Raw genomic sequence first — 18,956 nt, 5'->3', positions numbered from 1 at the left:
GCTCGGGGCTTTGTCTGTGTCTTTAATCTAATTAGCAGCGCTGAGGCGTTGCATCCATTCATTATCAGATGAGTGCCCTCTCCAAAACGCACCGACAGACTATTTTCAATATTGAATCAATCAATGCGGCTGCTCCTCCTGGCTGGGGAAGATAAGGGGAGAATGGGGTAGAGAGTTGTGCGTGTGTCTGTGTTTGTTAGCTCTTAGTAGTAGCACTCCAGGTAATACATTATCTGCCTCTTAATTTTATTTTTCTTTACCCCTTTTTCTCCCCAATTTTGTGGTATCCAATTGGTAGTTACAGTCTTGTCTCATCGCCGCAACTCCCGTACCCACTCGGGAAAGGCGAAGGTCGAGAGCCGTATATCCTCTGAAACACAACCCAAACAAGCTGCACTGCTTCTTGACACAATGCCCACTTAACCTGGAAGCCAGCCGCACCAATGTGTCGGAGGAAACACCGTACACCTGGCGACCGTGTCAGCGTCCTCTGCGCCCGGCCCGCCACAGGAGTCGCTAGTGCGCAATGGGACAAGGAGATCCCTGCCAGCCAAACCCTCCCCTAACCCAGACGACACTGGGCCAATTGTGCACCGCCCCATGGGTCTCCCGGTCACGGCCGGCTGCGACAGAGCCTGTACTCCAACCCAGAATCTCTAGTGGCACAGCTAGCACTGCGATGCAGTGCCTTAGACCACTGCGCCACTCAGGAGGCCTGCCTCTTCATTTTCATCCGTCTTGAATAAGCTATGAGAATTAGCCTCATGTAGCCTCATGCACAAAGACTTGTTGATTCATTAGGACTCCGTGCTCTTCCTCCTGGTGCTGTTGTCATAACTACTGTGTGTTTTACTCAGGGAAAGCTGTGCTATCACAATCAGTCGGATGACATTCAAATGATGAGGATGTTGGTGCAACAGTGGTGTCTGGTGGCACTTTTATAGCAGAGGATGACTATTCCAGCCGTAGTAATTGCTGGGATAGAATACATGGAACAGTATTAAACACATGGTTTCCTTGTGTTTGACACTATTTCAGTCACTCCATATTATTAGCCGTCGTCTCCTCACCAGTATCCTCTGTGGTGCAGTGTATTTCTGAGCCTGGCCTGAGTCTTGGTGTGTGTGTGTGTGTGTGTGTGTGTGTGTGTGTGTGTGTGTGTGTGTGTGTGTGTGTGTGTGTGTGTGTGTGTGTGTGTGTGTGTGTGTGTGTGTGTGTGTGTGTGTGTGTGTGTGTGTGTGTGTGTGTGTGTGTGTGTGTGTGTGTGTGCGTGTGCCATATTTGAAAAAACACACAGAGCTCCTGGCTATAGTGTGTTGTTGAACCGTAGCCACCGTTCGCTCTGCAATCAGGGCTGGGTGGGAGTCAGGCGGTGAATATCTGTCATATAGCAAATCACTGGCAGCCTACCCTCGGACTGAATCAACAAACGCTGAAACTGAGCAGGTGGCTTGCCATTTTTAATTCCGCCTTTAAACGATTCTTTGACTAGTGTTTGCTGAATATTCACAGCCTTCTGCTGCCCTCCTCTCATACTAGATGATGAGTGTGCGTGTGAAATGGCACCCTATTTCTTATATACAGTAGTGTGCTACTTTAACTAGATCTTTATGGGAGCCCATCCGGCTCTGTTCAGAAGTAGTGCACCATATAGGGACTAGGGTGCCATTTTGGATGAATCCTCCTTCTGCAATGTGATGCTGCTCAAAAAGAGGGGCCTGATTTTCTCCCAATTTAAACAGGGATTTTTTTTAAAGAGTATTTCAGTGAGGAGCAATGCGAAACACGCATCATCCAGGCACAACATACGGTAAATGGGTATTCAAATATTCAAACATTTAAGAGTTTGCTTTTATCATTGCATAGAAAGACTATTTGATCTTGTATTTCTTTGACAAGCCACTGTATTTTTAGTGGCTAAAAAGGCTAATATTACCTACGACAAATAACTGTCATACTTTTTATGCCTTATTTTTCAAGAGAACAATTATTTTATTATTTTGCATTCACACCTTGCTGAACCGTTAACCTGTGGCTGACAGACGCAGTCAGGCGTGTCAGGGAGATTGAAGCGCGTGTGTGTGTGTGTGTGTGTGTGTGTGTGTGTGTGTGTGTGTGTGTGTGTGTGTGTGTGCGTCTGTGTGTGTGTGTGTGTGTGTGTGTGTGTGTGTGTGTGTGTGTGTGTGTGTGTGTGTGTGAGATTGAAGCTTTGCGGTACTACAGTAGAACAGGTCTCAAGTAGCAACCCTTGTTGCAACGCTCCACATCAAACCCTATTAAAGAGCATGTTAAGAGCAGTCTGTCAGTCTGACTGTTCTGCAGATTGAGGGGGAGGTGTGTGTTTGTGCCCGGTTATGTGTCTGTGTGTGTGTGAGAGAGAGAGAGAGAGAGAGAGAGAGAGAGAGAGAGAGGGAGGTAAGAGTCTTAAAGGGAAATTTCACTGCTGATCTATTTCACTATATATGTCCATTAATATGTTATTAACATATCATACTGTACAGTGGTTCCTTGCGGGCTGCTGCAGCATTCTATGGCACGTGATTTAATTGTCAGCCATTTTTTAATTGTCAGCCATTTTTTTGACCACCAGAGGGCATCTTTGAGAAGCATTTGAAAGTCTTTCATATTGGCATTACCAGAGAATTGAAAACCTTTTTTTGTAATAACATAGTACATGGGATTGATTTGAAGAAATTTGGCTTAATAAATTTGATTAATATTATGGTGTTTCTATTCCGTGAAAAACGAGTTAGGGTTAGGATGGAATGGAATGGAAAATATGGCGCTGTACAACGTGACGGTCGGGAGTAGGCTACAACATAAGAGGATTGAAGGATTCTAAATTGTTTGCCTTCATAAGACAACTTTGTTCCAATATTTCTGTAAATCAGTGATATTTATTACCATAGTAATTTGTTATGGATCCATAACTAAATCAACATCTGCATTTTGAAAGAGTATTTTTATCATTATTTTATTAATGAAAGCATAAAGATGCTGATGAAGAAATACAGTACTGTACAGTATATGCTTTTACATTTGGATAATAAAGCATTTAAAGCATTTTGAAGATATAAGCCACCTGCATTTGTTTATTAGGCTACTGTGCAGTCTGACAAGTATACATACCCTACAGTACATACTGTAGTAAACATGGGAAAGTGCCTAATTCCTTGTGAAAAATGTATAATAGTTGTTCCCCTTTCCACTTGTTAAAGATTCCAATTGATAAAGTGTTTTTAGCCACAATCGGCCCCAACCCCAATTAATACATTTGAGCACAGTCGATAGCGTGCTGGACTTCGGGCTAGAATGTTGAGGGTACGAAACCTGCTCCCTACTTGTTTCATTACATTATTATGCCGGTCTCAGAGCAAATAGCCTGGATTGTTACTCCCATCTCTTTCCTCGCCCTGTTCCACGTGTCATTCTCCGCCTGAGTGGCTCGCTTGTGGGCGTGCTGGCAGGATATGGCATCACCTTTGGTTGTGCATCATGAATTCAGCATAGCAAGTTTGTATGAAGGTCTGGTTATTCACAGGCAAATAGTGATATGCTCTAAACTGCTCTGGTGACAAACAAACTTTGCTGCCCTGTTTTCAATCGTCCACATGGCTGGGAGAACCTCCTCAGATTAATTCAGATGAAGGGAGTTTGATATGCATAGGAGGTGTAGTGTACTGTTTTTTTCTGTATATTTTTTATTTATTTCACCTTTATTTAACCAGGTAGGCTAGTTGAGAACAAGTTCTCATTTGCAACTGCGACCTGGCCAAGATAAAGCATAGCAGTGTGAACAGACAACAACACAGAGTTACACATGGAGTAAACAATAAACAAGTCAATAACATAGTAGGGGAAAAAAAGAAAAAAAAAGAGAATCTATATACAATGTGTGCAAAAGGCATGAGGAGGTAGGCAATAAATAGGCCATAGGAGCGAATAATTACAATTTAGCAAATTAACACTGGGGTGATAAATCATCAGATGATCATGTGCAAATAGAGATACTGGTGTGCAAAAGAGCAGAAAAGTAAATAAATAAAAACAGTATGGGGATGAGGTAGGTAAATTGGGTGGGCTATATACCGATGGACTATGTACAGCTGCAGCGATCGGTTAGCTGCTCAGATAGCAGATGTTTAAAGTTGTTGAGGGAGATAAAAGTCTCCAACTTCAGAGATTTTTGCAATTCGTTCCAGTCGCAGGCAGCAGAGAACTGGAAGGAAAGGCGGCCAAATGAGGTTTTGGCTTTAGGGATGATCAGTGAGATACACCTGCTGGAGCGCGTGCTACGGGTGGGTGTTGCCATCGTGACCAGTGAACTGAGATAAGGCGGCGCTTTACCTAGCATAGCCTTGTAGATGACCTGGAGCCAGTGGGTCTGATGACGAACATGCAGCGAGGGCCAGCCGACTAGAGCATACAGGTCGCAGTGGTGGGTGGTATAAGGTGCTTTAGTAACAAAACGGATGGCACTGTGATAAACTGCATCCAGTTTGCTGAGTAGAGTATTGGAAGCTATTTTGTAGATGACATCGCCGAAGTCGAGGATCGGTAGGATAGTCAGTTTTACTAGGGTAAGTTTGGCGGCGTGAGTGAAGGAGGCTTTGTTGCGAAATAGAAAGCCGACTCTCGATTTAATTTTGGATTGGAGATGTTTGATATGAGTCTGGAAGGAGAGTTTGCAGTCTAGCCAGACACCTAGGTACTTATAGATGTCCACATATTCTAGGTCGGAACCATCCAGGGTGGTGATGCTAGTCGGGCGTGCGGGTGCAGGCAGCGACCGGTTGAAAAGCATGCATTTGGTTTTACTAGCATTTAAGAGCAGTTGGAGGCCACGGAAGGAGTGTTGTATGGCATTGAAGCTCGTTTGGAGGTTAGATAGCACAGTGTCCAAGGAAGGGCCAGAAGTATACAGAATGGTGTCGTCTGCGTAGAGGTGGATCAGGGAATCGCCCGCAGCAAGAGCAACATCATTGATATATACAGAGAAAAGAGTCGGCCCGAGAATTGAACCCTGTGGTACCCCCATAGAGACTGCCAGAGGACCGGACAACATGCCCTCCGATTTGACACACTGAACTCTGTCTGCGAAGTAGTTGGTGAACCAGGCAAGGCAGTCATTAGAAAAACCGAGGCTACTGAGTCTGCCGATAAGAATATGGTGATTGACAGAGTCGAAAGCCTTGGCCAGGTCAATGAAGACGGCTGCACAGTACTGTCTTTTATCGATGGCGGTTATGATATCGTTTAGTACCTTGAGCGTGGCTGAGGTGCACCCGTGACCGGCTCGGAAACCGGATTGCACAGCGGAGAAGGTACGGTGGGATTCGAGATGGTCAGTGATCTGTTTGTTGACTTGGCTTTCGAAGACCTTAGATAGGCAGGGCAGGATGGATATAGGTCTGTAACAGTTTGGGTCCAGGGTGTCTCCCCCTTTGAAGAGGGGGATGACCGCGGCAGCTTTCCAATCCTTGGGGATCTCAGATGATACGAAGGAGAGGTTGAACAGGCTGGTAATAGGGGGTGCGACAATGGCGGCGGACAGTTTCAGAAATAGAGGGTCCAGATTGTCAAGCCCAGCTGATTTGTATGGGTCCAGGTTTTGCAGCTCTTTCAGAACATCTGCTATCTGGATTTGGGTAAAGGAGAAGCTGGGGAGGCTTGGGCGAGTAGCAGCGGGGGGGGCGGAGCTGTTGGCCAAGGTTGGAGTAGCCAGGAGGAAGGCATGGCCAGCCGTTGAGAAATGCTTGTTGAAGTCTTCGATTATCACGGATTTATCGGTGGTGACCGTGTTACCTAGCCTCAGTGCAGTGGGCAGCTGGGAGGAGGTGCTCTTGTTCTCCATGGACTTTACAGTGTCCCAGAACTTTTTGGAGTTAGAGCTACAGGATGCAAATTTCTGCTTGAAAAAGCTGGCCTTTGCTTTCCTGACTGACTGCGTGTATTGGTTCCTGACTTCCCTGAACAGTTGCATATCGCGGGGACTATTCGATGCTATTGCAGTTCGCCACAGGATGTTTTTGTGCTGGTCGAGTGCAGTCAGGTCTGGAGTGAACCAAGGGCTATATCTGTTCTTAGTTCTGCATTTTTTGAACGGAGCATGCTTGTCTAAGATGGTGAGGAAGTTACTTTTAAAGAATGACCAGGCATCCTCAACTGACGGGATGAGGTCAATATCCTTCCAGGATACCTGGGCCAGGTCGATTAGAAAGGCCTGCTCGCAGAAGTGTTTTAGGGAGCGTTTGACAGTGATGAGGGGTGGTCGTTTGACCGCGGACCCGTAGCGGATACAGCCAATGAGGCAGTGATCACTGAGATCCTGATTGTAGACAGCAGAGGTGTATTTGGAGGGCAAGTTGGTCAGGATAATGTCTATTAGGGTGCCCATGTTTACGGATTTAGGGTTGTACCTGGTGGGTTCCTTGATGATTTGTGTGAGATTGAGGGCATCTAGCTTAGATTGTAGGACTGCCGGGGTGTTAAGCATATCCCAGTTTAGGTCACCTAACAGAACAAACTCTGAAGCTAGATGGGGGGCGATCAATTCACAGATGGTGTCCAGGGCACAGCTGGGAGCTGAGGGGGGTCGGTAGCAGGCGGCAACAGTGAGAGACTTATTTCTGGAGAGATTAATTTTTAAAATTAGAAGTTCGAACTGTTTGGGCATAGACCTGGAAAGTATGACAGAACTTTGCAGGCTATCTCTGCAGTAGATTGCAACTCCTCCCCCTTTGGCAGTTCTATCTTGACGGAAAGTGTTATAGTTGGGTATGGAAATCTCAGAATTTTTGGTGGCCTTCCTAAGCCAGGATTCAGACACGGCAAGGACATCAGGGTTGGCAGAGTGTGCTAAAGCGGTGAGTAAGACAAACTTAGGGAGGAGGCTTCTGATGTTGACATGCATGAGGCCAAGGCTTTTTCGATCACAGAAGTCAACAAATGAGGGTGCCTGGGGACATGCAGGGCCTGGGTTTACCTCCACATCACCCGAGGAACAGAGGAGTAGTAGGATGAGGGTGCGGCTAAAGGCTATCAAAACTGGTCGCCTAGAGCGTTGGGGACAAGGAATAAAAGGAGCAGATTTATGGGCGTGGTAGAATATATTCAGGGCATAATGTGCAGACAGGGGTATGGTGGGGTGCGGGTACAGCGGAGGTAAGCCCAGGCACTGGGTGACGATAAGAGAGGTTGTATCTCTGGACATGCTGGTTATAATGGGTGAGGTCACCGCATGTGTCGGAGGTGGGACAAAGGAGGTATCGGAGGTATTAGGAGTGGAACTACGGGCTCCATTGAAAACTGAAACAATGATAACTAACCCGAACAACAGTATACAAGGCATATTGATATTTGAGAGAGACATATAGTAAGGCATAAAGTAATAGCAGGTCTTGATTGGGAGAGCTAGCTAAAACAATAGGTGAGACAACAGCAGCTCGTCAGCTAACACAACAACAGCAGGTAAAATGGCGATGACTAGGCAGAGAGGGTCGGATTAACTACACACAGAGCCTGAGTTCGCGGCTGGGGCCGACAGATAAACACAAATAAACAGAATGGAGTACCGTGATTAATGGACAGTCCAGCAGGCATCAGCTATGTAGCCAAGTGATCGTAGTGTCCAGGGGGGAGCAGTGGATGGAGCAGGGAGGCCGTCACCACGCTAGCACGCGGCGTTTAAAGTTAGTAGCCCGGGGGTGGTCTGCTCAGACGGAGGCCGGTTGAGGGCACAGCGGATGGAGTATTCGTCGGCAGACCAGACGTGGTGGTGCGGCGGGGCGCCGTGTCGACAGAGAATCCAAGCCAGATGGCGAAAGAGGTATTGTAGAATTTTGTTTGCTAACTGCTGCTAGCTTCGTGGCAGTGGCGTTAGGGGATAGCTTCGGTACTGGGTGCCACGGAGGGTGCAAGCTAGCTGTGAGCTAGCTAGCTGCAAGCTGTGAGCTAGCTAGCTGCAAGCTACCTGTGAGGATCAGAAGTAGTGGCTCATGGATTACGGCAGGAATCCGGCGTTGTTGTGGAGAGACAGTCCGATGCTGGTAGATTGGCGAGTAATATCCAGGCTAAGAACAGGGTTGGTGTCTGTGCAGAAGGTAAAAGCCGCTAGCAGTGGCTAAAAATGACTAAATAGCTTGTAGCTGATTAGCTGGTTAGCTACTGGAGGTTCTTGAATGTGTTCCAAAGTTAAAAAATAATAGCGATTCCGTATCACATTGGGTGAGGCAGGTTACCGGAAGGTATAATCGAATTAAAAATCGAAAAGAGATGTATTTTTCGTATTTTTTGTATATATTTTAAAAAAAAAAATCTAAAAGTTCAAGGGAGGACGAACAAAAAACACGCCTACACTGCTACGCCATCTTGGATGCAAGATATAAAGATATAATATATACTCATGTTTACTCATGTTTCTAGTCTATTGCATAGTTACAATGTGTAATCATTGATGTCCCAGAAGCAGGAGTGGTAAACAGTGTTGAAGTGTGTAATTGTAATACATACATGCAGACACAGCATTATTCAAAGAATGGAGTTTGATACACCTGGTATTGGATATGACTGAAAAAAAAAACTAGCTAAATAGCGATTTTCGTAAATTTACTTTGATTAAAAAATTGCACAATCGTTTGTCTCTACATTAACTAACATATTCCTCTCAATTCTACATGTTTGCTTGACTCGTTATGACATTATTATTACTTACATAATATATAAAATATGCACAATCGTTTGTCTCTACATTAACTAACATATTCCTCTCAATTCTACATGTTTGCTTGACTCGTTATGACATTATTATTACTTACATTTGCTTCTACCGTAATGTTTTGTCAGCCATCATTTCTGAAGAAAGTCACCAGCGACAAGTGGCTCGCGTCAAATTCGTCAGTGGAACCACTCGATATGATTAGTCATATAAAAACCTTGGGACCTAAATGCATAATGAGTGCTCTAACTCCCCCTTGCGGTTGTCTGGAGCAATGAAGCCATGACACTGTGTACCTCCAAGTCTTGCTGTGTAAGCTCGCAACTTTTAAAGGAGGAACCACTGTATGTGTCATAAAGTTGGCTAGCTTGGCTTTTAGTGGTACTGGCAAGCTCTGATATTGGCCGAATCGATCACCAAACTGTACTGTACTGAACAACACGTGTAAAACAAGAGCTTATATAGCTAGCTAGCTACCGACAGCAAAACAACTTCATCGTTTGTCATCTACCCTCCTGAGTCCTGGTCCAGCTGGTCTAAGCTACCGCCGCTGCTTGCTAGTCTCGCAATTATTTTTCTCACCGTCTCAATGTTTATTCCGGATCAAATAAATAGGACTGTATGTTCCTACAGTTGAAGTCGGAAGTTTACATACACCTTAGCCAAATACATTTAAACTCAGTTTTTCACAATTCCTGAAATTTAATCCTAGTAAAAATTCCCTGTTTTAGGTCAGTTAGGATCACCACTTTATTTTAAGAATGTGAAATGTCAGAATAATAGTAGTGAGAATGATTTATTTCAGCTTTTATTTTTTTCATCACATTCCCAATGAGTCAAAAGTTTACATACACTCAATTAGTATTTGGTAGCGTTGCCTTTAAATTGTTTAACTTGGGTCAAACGTTTCGGGTAGCCTTCCACAAGCTTCCCACAATAAGTTGGGGGAATTTTGGCCCATTACTCCTGACAGAGCTGGTGTAACTGAGTCAGGTTTGTAGGCCTCCTTGCTCGCACACGCTTTTTCAGTTCTGCCCACAAATGTTCTATAGGATTGTGGTCAGGGCTTTGTGATGGCCACTCCAATACCTTGACTTTGTTGTCCTTAAGCCATTTTGCCACAACTTTGGAAGTGTGCTTGGGGTCATTGTCCATTTGGAAGACCCATTTGTGACCAAGCTTTAACTGCCTGACTGATGTCTTAAGATGTTGCTTCAATTTATCCACATAATTTTACCTACTCCTGATACCATCTATTTGGTGAAGTACACCAGTTCCGCCTGCAGCAAAGCACCCCCACAACATGATGCTGCCACCCCCGTGCTTCACGGTTGGAATGGTGTTCTTTAGCTTGCAAGCATCCCCCTTTTTCCTCCAAACATAACGATGGTCATTATGGCCAAACAGTTCTATTTTTGTTTCATCAGACCAGAGGACATTTCTCCAAAAAGTATGATCTTTGTCTCCATGTGCAGTTTAAAACCGTAGTCTGGCTTTTTTATGGCGGTTTTGGAGCAGTGGCTTCTTCCTTGCTGTGCGGCCTTTCAGGTTATGTCGATATAGGACTCATTTTACTGTGGATATAGATACTTTTGTTTCCTCCAGCATCTTCACAAGGTCCTTTGCTGTTGTTCTGGGATTGATTTGCACATTTTGCACCAAAGTACATTCATCTCCAGGAGACAGAACGCGTCTCCTTCCTGAGCGGTATGATGGCTGCGTGGTCCCATGGTGTTTATACTTGCGTACTATTGTTTGTACAGATGAACGTGGTACCTTCAGGCATTTGGAAATTTCTCCCAAGGATGAGCCAGACTTGTGGAGGTCTACAATTTTTCTTTTGAGGTCTTGGCTGATTTCTTTTGATTTTCCCATGATGTCAAGCAAAGAGACACTGAGTTTGAAGGTAGGCCTTGAAATACATCCACAGGTACACCTCCAATTGACTCAAATTATGTAAATTAGCCTATCAGAAGCTTCTAAAGCCATGACATAATTTCCTGGAATATTCCAAGCTGTTTAAAGGCACAGTCAATTTAGTGTATGTAAACTTCTGACCCACTGGAATTGTGATACAGTGAATTATAAGTGAAATAATCTGTCTGTAAACAATTGTTGGAAAAATGACTTGTGTCATGCAAGTAGATGTCCTAACTGACTTGTCAAAACTATAGTTTGTTAACAAGACATTTTTGGAGTGTTTGAAAAACGAGTTTTAATGACTCCAACCTAAGTGTATGTAAACTCCCGACTTCAACTGTATGTAAAAGAACATTTTTTTTTTTTTTTTTTTTAAATCCACCTCTTCTTGGAAAGCGGAATCAGAAGCAGCCATTGTTGCTAATAATTTAGCAATCTTAGACAGTGCACGGTAACATAGCTCCGGTGAACCTGCAAACTATTACAGTACCTCACCCATTTTGAAAAGCCTGCCTTAGAGGGTGGGAACAAGGAAATATGCCTCTAAAAATAGAAACATCATTGAGACTCGTCCAATGGCTCTATTTAGCAAGGACAACCATATCTACTCGCCGCTAGCTTTTTACAATAATTGCGACAAAACATGACTCTTTCATTCTTTGATCAGACAGCAGGCTCAATCAACCAATGACGACGTTACTTGAACTCTCCCAACTATAGTGCATAATTATGTCTGAAACACCTTTCATCACTCATAATAATGGAAAAACACCCCAAATAGTCTAGCGGTGAAATGTCCCTTTAAATATTCTGCTAAGAGCAGCACTTGACATGGAATGACCCCTAGAGGCAGCTCGCTCCATTTCACCACAGAGTAAAGAGTCGGATGGACGGCGCCTCTTTCTCCTCTCCCTCTATCCTCATCTCTGACTATTCGTCTTCTTTTGCTGTCATCTCTTTCTAGTCTTCATCTGCTTATTTCTCTCTCTCTCTCTCTCTCTCTCGTTCTCTCACTCTTTACTCTCTCTGTCTTCTAAGCCCTCTATCTTGTCCTCTCTCTTTCTTCCTCCAATGAGGGTTTTCTTAAAACATAAAGGCCACTGCGTCCAGCAGCTCAGGCCTATGCGTAGTCCAGGGAAACGTTCTACCTTCTGGGAACCCGCTGTGCTACTGCCTACCATAGAGATGGGAGGACAATGATTGTATCCAAAATGGAACCCTAATCCCTATTTAGTGCACTACATTCGACTAGGGCCCATAGGGTTTTGGTCAAAGGAAGGGAACTGTAATAGGGAATAGGGTGCCATTTAGGATGCATTCTTGTTCAGGTGTGTTTGAAGAGAACTCAAGGCATGGTCTTTTACCAGGACCCCCTGCCAAACGCCTTAAATGGCCATTGCCAGGAGAACAAGGAATCACAGAGAGATGGGGGCATCGGAGTCAAAAGTAGTGCACTGTGTAGGGAATAGGGAAGTATTTGGGAGTGCAGATTAGGACTGTACTGACATTGATTATAATATATATGTAAAACGTCATTATTCATATTTGCATTGCCGCTCTATCCATGTATTTATTAGAGAATACTTAGAATGCGTCCCTATGGGCCCTGGTTTTCATGTAATGCACTATTAGGGAATAGGGTGCCATTTGTGAAGAATCCAGAATCATGGGCAGAGCTCTGTTTTTATCTACAAGCCTGATTAAAAATGCAACAAGCCATCAATATAGAGGTGTGATTTAGTGATGCTTTTGTGTGTGTGTGTGTGTGTTCTGACAGAGCTTTGGCCCCTGGTTTAATAACATAAGTCTTGCTGCTGAGTCACCCATGCAGAGCAGCTGATTCATTTCAGGTCCAATTATGCAAAAACAAAATGGCTTCTTCCTCCCTCTTGGAAGTTTTCCACTAGCCTTGAATCCAAATTGAATATCGCGCCATTGATCAGTTTAGTTTCCAAGCTAGAATTCCACTCTGACTCGAGAAGGATGAAGGGAAGGAGAGAGGAATTCTAGCCGGCAATACAAACTGAATATCGCTCTGTTTCACTACGTTCAGTTTGGAGTCCAGGCTAGAATTCCTCTTTGTTAGGAAGGTTTGGAAAGAGAGAAATTCCATCCTGAAACCCAAACTAAATATCACTGTTTCACATTATTTAGTTTGGATTCCAGGCTAGAATTCGTCCTCCCCTAGTCAGTGGCAGGAAAGAGAGCAAGTGAGTAGGAGGGAGGGAGAGAGAGAGAGAATGAAGCTGCCTGCCTTCCTTGGCGGCCTTGGCAAGGTAATGGTCCGTACTGTTTATTTACATCAGGAGGGAATCTGCTGAGGAGGCGGCCTATTAGTCAGGGAACCATATTGTCATCTGCCTGCCTGAACCAGGCTGGCCAGGAGCAGGGAGAAACTAGTGGGTTTCTGGTGTGATGGAGAAAGGGGGTTGTGTGTGTGTGTGTTTCTAAGTGTTTATATACAGTGTGTGTGTGCGTGCGTGCGTTGGGTGGAATTTGTGGTAATGCTAGCCGGTGGTGGTGGGTGCAGTAATCATGTCCTTGGAGCAGCTCCCACTGTCTGCCTCACTGGCTGCACGATCTGCATGCAGCACTGCATGAACACAGCTTTAAGGGGCCATTACGGCGTGTGTGTTTGATGATCCATTGTGTTTGTTGAAGCTGACCCGCCTGAGATAATTCAAGTAACCGTTCAATGAAAATAACCATTTTAAAAAACTCATTCTGTTTGATCATACCCAAATACTGTTGATGACTTATCCTACTTGTAGTTGTGGCCAAAGCATATTAGAGAAGAAGAAAAAATCAACTGTAAAATTCCATCTCAAAGTTGTTTTGAACCGTTTTAAAAAGCTCTGCTTGGATAATGGCATCATCCTCTTTGGCCGAGACAGGCCCGTGTGTAATTGGTCCAGCAGTTTTTTCCAAATTCTCTGGTGGGGAGACATGGCCGTGTCCAAAACCCCACCCGTACAACATATTAGTATTCCGTTTATGTACTCATTGTCGCATAGTATTTAGCATGTACCGTTTAGTAAAAAGTATGCAGTATGCCACGGCCGCAACGCAGTAGCAGGTATGTCGGTGGGTTTTTCTAAACTCAACAGACATGCATCACATTAACCAGCCTGATAATAGCTCATTTACAATTTGATTAATTTATCTAAACTCAAGCTGGTTGTGGCAGACTACCATATTCAACCTATACCTTAGCGGATATAGCCCATCTATCCTATTTACAAAGGACTGAAGACAGAAACATATCATTTGGCTCCATTTTAACATATTTGTTAGTAAAACCAAAGTTCTTAAACATATATAAATTAAATCAAATAGACTAGTACATATACCAAAACCTTTCAAATGTTTAAATTAAAAGGCTATTGCACAGAAACGTGGACAGTCGGGTGCATCGCAAATTCAGAACCCAATACATTAAAAAACGGATCATTGGGAATGAGATCAGAATGACTGCTAAGGCTTGAATCATACATTTAAATGATTAAATAGGTAGCCTAGCCTACAAAACTAAAACAATCTGTTCAAATAAAAAAAAAGGCCTGATTAATATGACATCAATAACACAGCCACGTCCTGAGTCCCCCGGAAATTAAAAGCTGGTTTAGTATATATTTGAAAAGCTCTGCCAAAGGCCAAGCGAACAAGAAACCCTATTCAATGAGAAAGTATTTTTTCAAAGATGTAGCCTACGATGCAATACCTACGATGCAATACCTACGATGCAATGCCTACGATGCAATGCCTACGATGCAATGCCTACGATGCAATGCCTACGATGCAATAGCTACGATGCAATGCCTACGATGCAATACCTACGATGCAATATTTTAAGGAGAACAAACACTACTCGGCCTACAGTTCAACATCAACGAAGGAGCTTCTCTATTTGGCATCTTCCCAATTAAGTAGCCTAGTTTTGTTGTTTAGCTACCTGAAGAGAACTAGGGCCTGTCACTCGCAGTTCACCTCTTCCAATACATTGTGGAAAAGTCTGCTCAAATTCTACTAGATAAAGAGCCGAAATGAGTATAACATCCTGGCTATTAAACCATACTCGATGTAAAAAAAATCACGTACTATAAAACAGTCTGTTTTTGCATACTGAGAATGTGTCATGCGCGATTGTGTTGTTTTGTGTTATTGGTTCATTTCGGTAGCACGGACCCCATCTGATTGTCAGCTGTTGTCAAAGCCGAAATGAGTATGACATCCAGGCATTTGAAGTATACTTGATTTTTGAAATGTCACATACTATAAAACTCGATTATTTTCACACTCAAATGGCCTATTATTTAGGACGCAAGTATGGGTAGTCGGACACGGCCACGAGCTCAGGAAGGCACAGCACACGTACTGCACACAAGCAAGCTAGCTAGCAAGCCAAGCAATCCACAGCTTAGCCAACAAGAAAGCAAGTCAAAGCAAATCCTGCACACAACAACCATCTCGCCTTGCCCTTCTATTTTAAATCCTGTGGTTGAAGTTCAAAGTTTTATGTCAAGAGGAAACCTAGTTAGCTGTTGTTGACTGATATAGGTAGCAGCTGAGCTGCCAATGTATGTATATACACTGCTCAAAAAAATAAAGGGAACACTTAAACAACACAATGTAACTCCAAGTCAATCACACTTCTGTGAAATCAAACTGTCCACTTAGGAAGCAACACTGATTGACAATAAATTTCACATGCTGTTGTGCAAATGGAATAGACAAAAGGTGGAAATTAAAGGCAATTAGCAAGACACCCTCAATAAAGGAGTGATTCTGCAGGTGGTGACCACAGACCACTTCTCAGTTCCTATGCTTCCTGGCTGATGTTTTGGTCACTTTTGAATGCTGGCGGTGCTCTCACTCTAGTGGTAGCATGAGACGGAGTCTACAACCCACACAAGTGGCTCAGGTAGTGCAGCTCATCCAGGATGGCACATCAATGCGAGCTGTGGCAAGAAGGTTTGCTGTGTCTGTCAGCGTAGTGTCCAGAGCATGGAGGCGCTACCAGAAGACAGGCCAGTACATCAGGAGACGTGGAGGAGGCCGTAGGAGGGCAACAACCCAGCAGCAGGACCGCTACCTCCGCCTTTGAGCAGGAGGAGCACTGCCAGAGCCTTGCAAAATGACCTCCAGCAGGCCACAAAGGAAACACTGGAACAATCTAAGCACGGCATTCGCCACTCGAGGGGAATAGGTAGAGATGGGTCGTGTTCAACAGGGAGGGACTACTGAATAAGAAATGCAAATGTTCATCTTCCATTGCAAAATGTTTGAAAACGTTGCCCTAGTTAACATGGTCCCTTAGCTAGCTCGTGCGGCCCCTTAACCTGGCTGTCCCAATGTATCCTAGCCCCCCTAAAGACAAGGAAGTGAGCCCTGTGTGAATTCCTCGCTTCCTTTCGACTCTAGACGAGCTGCCTGAATGTTCTAGTTAGGACCATTTACTATTAATGGTTGGGAAAAAGGTTCCTGTAGAGAACGGTGCCCGGGCGCGTTTTAAAAGCAAAGTAGCGAACGCACTGTTCTTTCTTTACCCACCAGGAAACTTGTGGGCCGTAGCAGTTTTCGCAGCATGACGTCCAGAATATATTACAGCTACTTTGTGTGCATCTAACAAGTGGGTCTGAAAAGTCTCTGTCCCGCTCCCTCTCTGTGGCTGTGCCTCAAATGGCACCCGATTCCCAAATGGTCCCGTGGGATCTGGTGTAAAGAAGTGCACTAAATAGGGAGTACGGTGCCATTAGGGACGCAGATTTTCTCTCTGGTGTTGTTCTTACCTCAGTATATACTAGAGGTAGACTCAAATGGCTTCGCATAATAGAGGGCCGGAAAAGGAATTACTAATTGACTAATCGGACACTGCCATTTCGATGATTGGTTGTTTTTGTCCTGTAGGAATGAATACAGTAGAGAAATTACATGCCATTGGGGAAAAAAATTGAGCACAACCGTTTTATAAAATACTTCTGACGTACAAAACAAGACTATTTCTTAACCCTGCTTTTAAACCATTTCTTAAGCTATTTTCCCTGTTTTTAAACTAATGTTATCATTGTGTTTGTGTGCATGTCTCAGTGCCCTGACTCGGCCTGCAAGCAGGACCTGCTGGCCTACCTGCAGAGAATCGCCCTGTACTGCCACCAGCTCAACATCTGTAGCAAGGTCAAGGCCGAGGTCCAGAACCTGGGAGGAGAGCTCATCGTCTCTGGGGTAAGTCACCACACAACACCCTCACGTGGTACAGTCAAGGCCCAGGGTCTCTGTCAATAGTTGTATTCAGGTGCACAAAGCACTGGTGAGCAGCAATCTTCTGTGTCTGGGCCTCATTCCTTTATCTCAGTAGTTAAAGGGACCTTCCCTAGGCTTCCTCCCTCCTTGTTTCTTCCGTTTCCTCTCAAAGAGCATTGGAGGAGGAGTCCTGAGGGAGAAACTTGGATCCTCTCCTCCAATGCGCTTTGAGAGGAATTGAGGAAACAACAACAGAGGATTTGAAAGCTAATAATATTTTCAGATAGCCCTAGTCTGCTCTCCATCAGCGCTTGTTTAAACACACAGGACAGATGATGGCAGCGTTATGGTGGATACTATCTACTGAACTGGTTAGACGCATCTCAGTTTCAACTTTAAATGGTATTTTAAGCTAGCGCTGACCAGGTGGAAATGAATTGCATGTCCGGTCTCAAATCAGCCCATATAGACCCTTCTATGCACTTGTGGGGTGAATCTCAATGTCACTTGGCATTCTTCCCTTGTTTACTTGTCTTGATTGAGAGGGGAAAGAAAGCCATTTGATACTGTTGATATGCACCCCATTTATAGGAAATGTTATGGCGTTTTGGAAAGGACTTTATACCCTTAGGCTCTAGTGTAGATTGCTGGCTGCCAAAGGACACCTGTCAGAGAGACTCAGAGTCCAGGTATTCTCTTTGATCTTTTACCCTATAACTTTACATTACTTAACAATATAACATTTCAAAATTATTACCCAATAAATGTGGCAATATTGTCGAATGGCAGTATAAACTTTCATGGATAATATTGTAGTAATCCTTGCTATATGAGCAACGTGAAATGTCCCACCAATCAACACTATTGGCGCAGGGGCCCCTGGGGGCTTTTCCCAGTTGTCTTGAAAGCACCTTGACCATCAGAAGCATGTACCATCAGTTCAGTAAAATAAAAAAGCTATTATTTGCAAATTATTTGCAAATCACCATGCGCAATGCCAAGTGTCGGCTGGAGTGGGGTAAAGCTCGAAGCCATTGGATTCTGCAGCAGTGGAAACACGTTCTCTCGCTTCACCATCAGGCAGTCCAACGGACGATTCTGGGTTTGGCAGATTCCAGGAGAACGCTACCTGCCCAAATGCATAGTGCCAACTGTAAAGTTTGGTGGAGGAGGAATACTGGTCTGGGGCTGTTTTTCATGGTTTGGGCTAGGTCCCTTAGTTCCAGTGAAGGGAAATCTTAACGCTACAGCATACAATGACATTCTAGACGATTCTGTGCTTTCAACTTTGTGGCAACAGTTTGGCGAATACCCTTTCCTGTTTCAGCATGACAATGCCACCGTGCACAAAGCAAGGTCCATACAGAAATGGTTTGTCGAGATCGGTGTGGAAGAACTTGTCTGGCCTGCACAGAGCCCTGACCTCAACTCCATTGAACATCTTTGGGATGAATTGGAATACCACCTGCAAGCCAGGCCTAATCGCCCAACATCAATGCCCAACCTCACTAATGCTCTTGTGCCTGAATGGAAGTCCCTGCAGCAATGTTCGAACATCTAGTGGAAAGACTTCCTAGAAAAGTGGAGGCTGTTTTAGCAGCAAAGGGGCGACCAACTCTATATGATTTTGGAATTAAATGTTAGACGAGAAGTTGCCCACATACTTTTGGTCATGTAGTGTATCTTCGCGCACGTCCCCATTAAGCAGGCTCACTAAATTCTCGGAAATTGTGCAATTCATTAATCTAAAAATGTCCGCTATTATCTGTTAAAATATACCCCCTATTCTGATTGGCTTATTATGGCTAGAAACACTCAGGTCCTCGAGTAACACTCCTCTCGATCATTGTCTGGCAAAACTCTCGCTCTCTCTTCACCTTCGCAGTGCCAGCCCCAACCCAGGGAGTCCTCAACACAACTGACAATTAAGCGTTGAAAAACATTGCCCTCGCTACACGACACCCACTTTTTTTCAGACACTTCTTAATTAGCAGTTGGTGGAGGTCAGGTGTACCTCTCTCCCTGCGTTTTTTTTGGCTGACATTTAGAGGCTGCGGCCGGCCCCCCTACCCCCTTGCCC

At 44.4% G+C, this 18,956-nt stretch overlaps 1 protein-coding gene across 7 annotated transcripts in view; it reads left to right on the top strand.

Moving 5' to 3' along the window:
• LOC120035090 (catenin alpha-2) overlaps positions 1-18,956 on the top strand; it is a 671,205-nt gene that overhangs the window by 651,005 nt on the left and 1,244 nt on the right. For 6 of the 7 annotated variants that reach the window (XM_038981862.1, XM_038981861.1, XM_038981860.1 and 3 more), the window contains one exon: positions 16,724-16,858. The exons of the other annotated variant lie outside the window; for it this stretch is intronic. In XM_038981862.1, the coding sequence (XP_038837790.1) occupies positions 16,724-16,858 (135 nt within the window). The remainder of the gene's footprint in view (positions 1-16,723; positions 16,859-18,956) is intronic. 7 annotated transcript variants of the gene reach the window in all.

The sequence above is a fragment of the Salvelinus namaycush genome, chromosome 42 (genome assembly GCF_016432855.1).
Source record: "Salvelinus namaycush isolate Seneca chromosome 42, SaNama_1.0, whole genome shotgun sequence".
Taxonomy (NCBI): Eukaryota; Metazoa; Chordata; class Actinopteri; order Salmoniformes; family Salmonidae; genus Salvelinus; species Salvelinus namaycush.
Note: the sequence above shows the minus strand (reverse complement) of the source record. Positions and strands in the feature narration are given on the sequence as shown.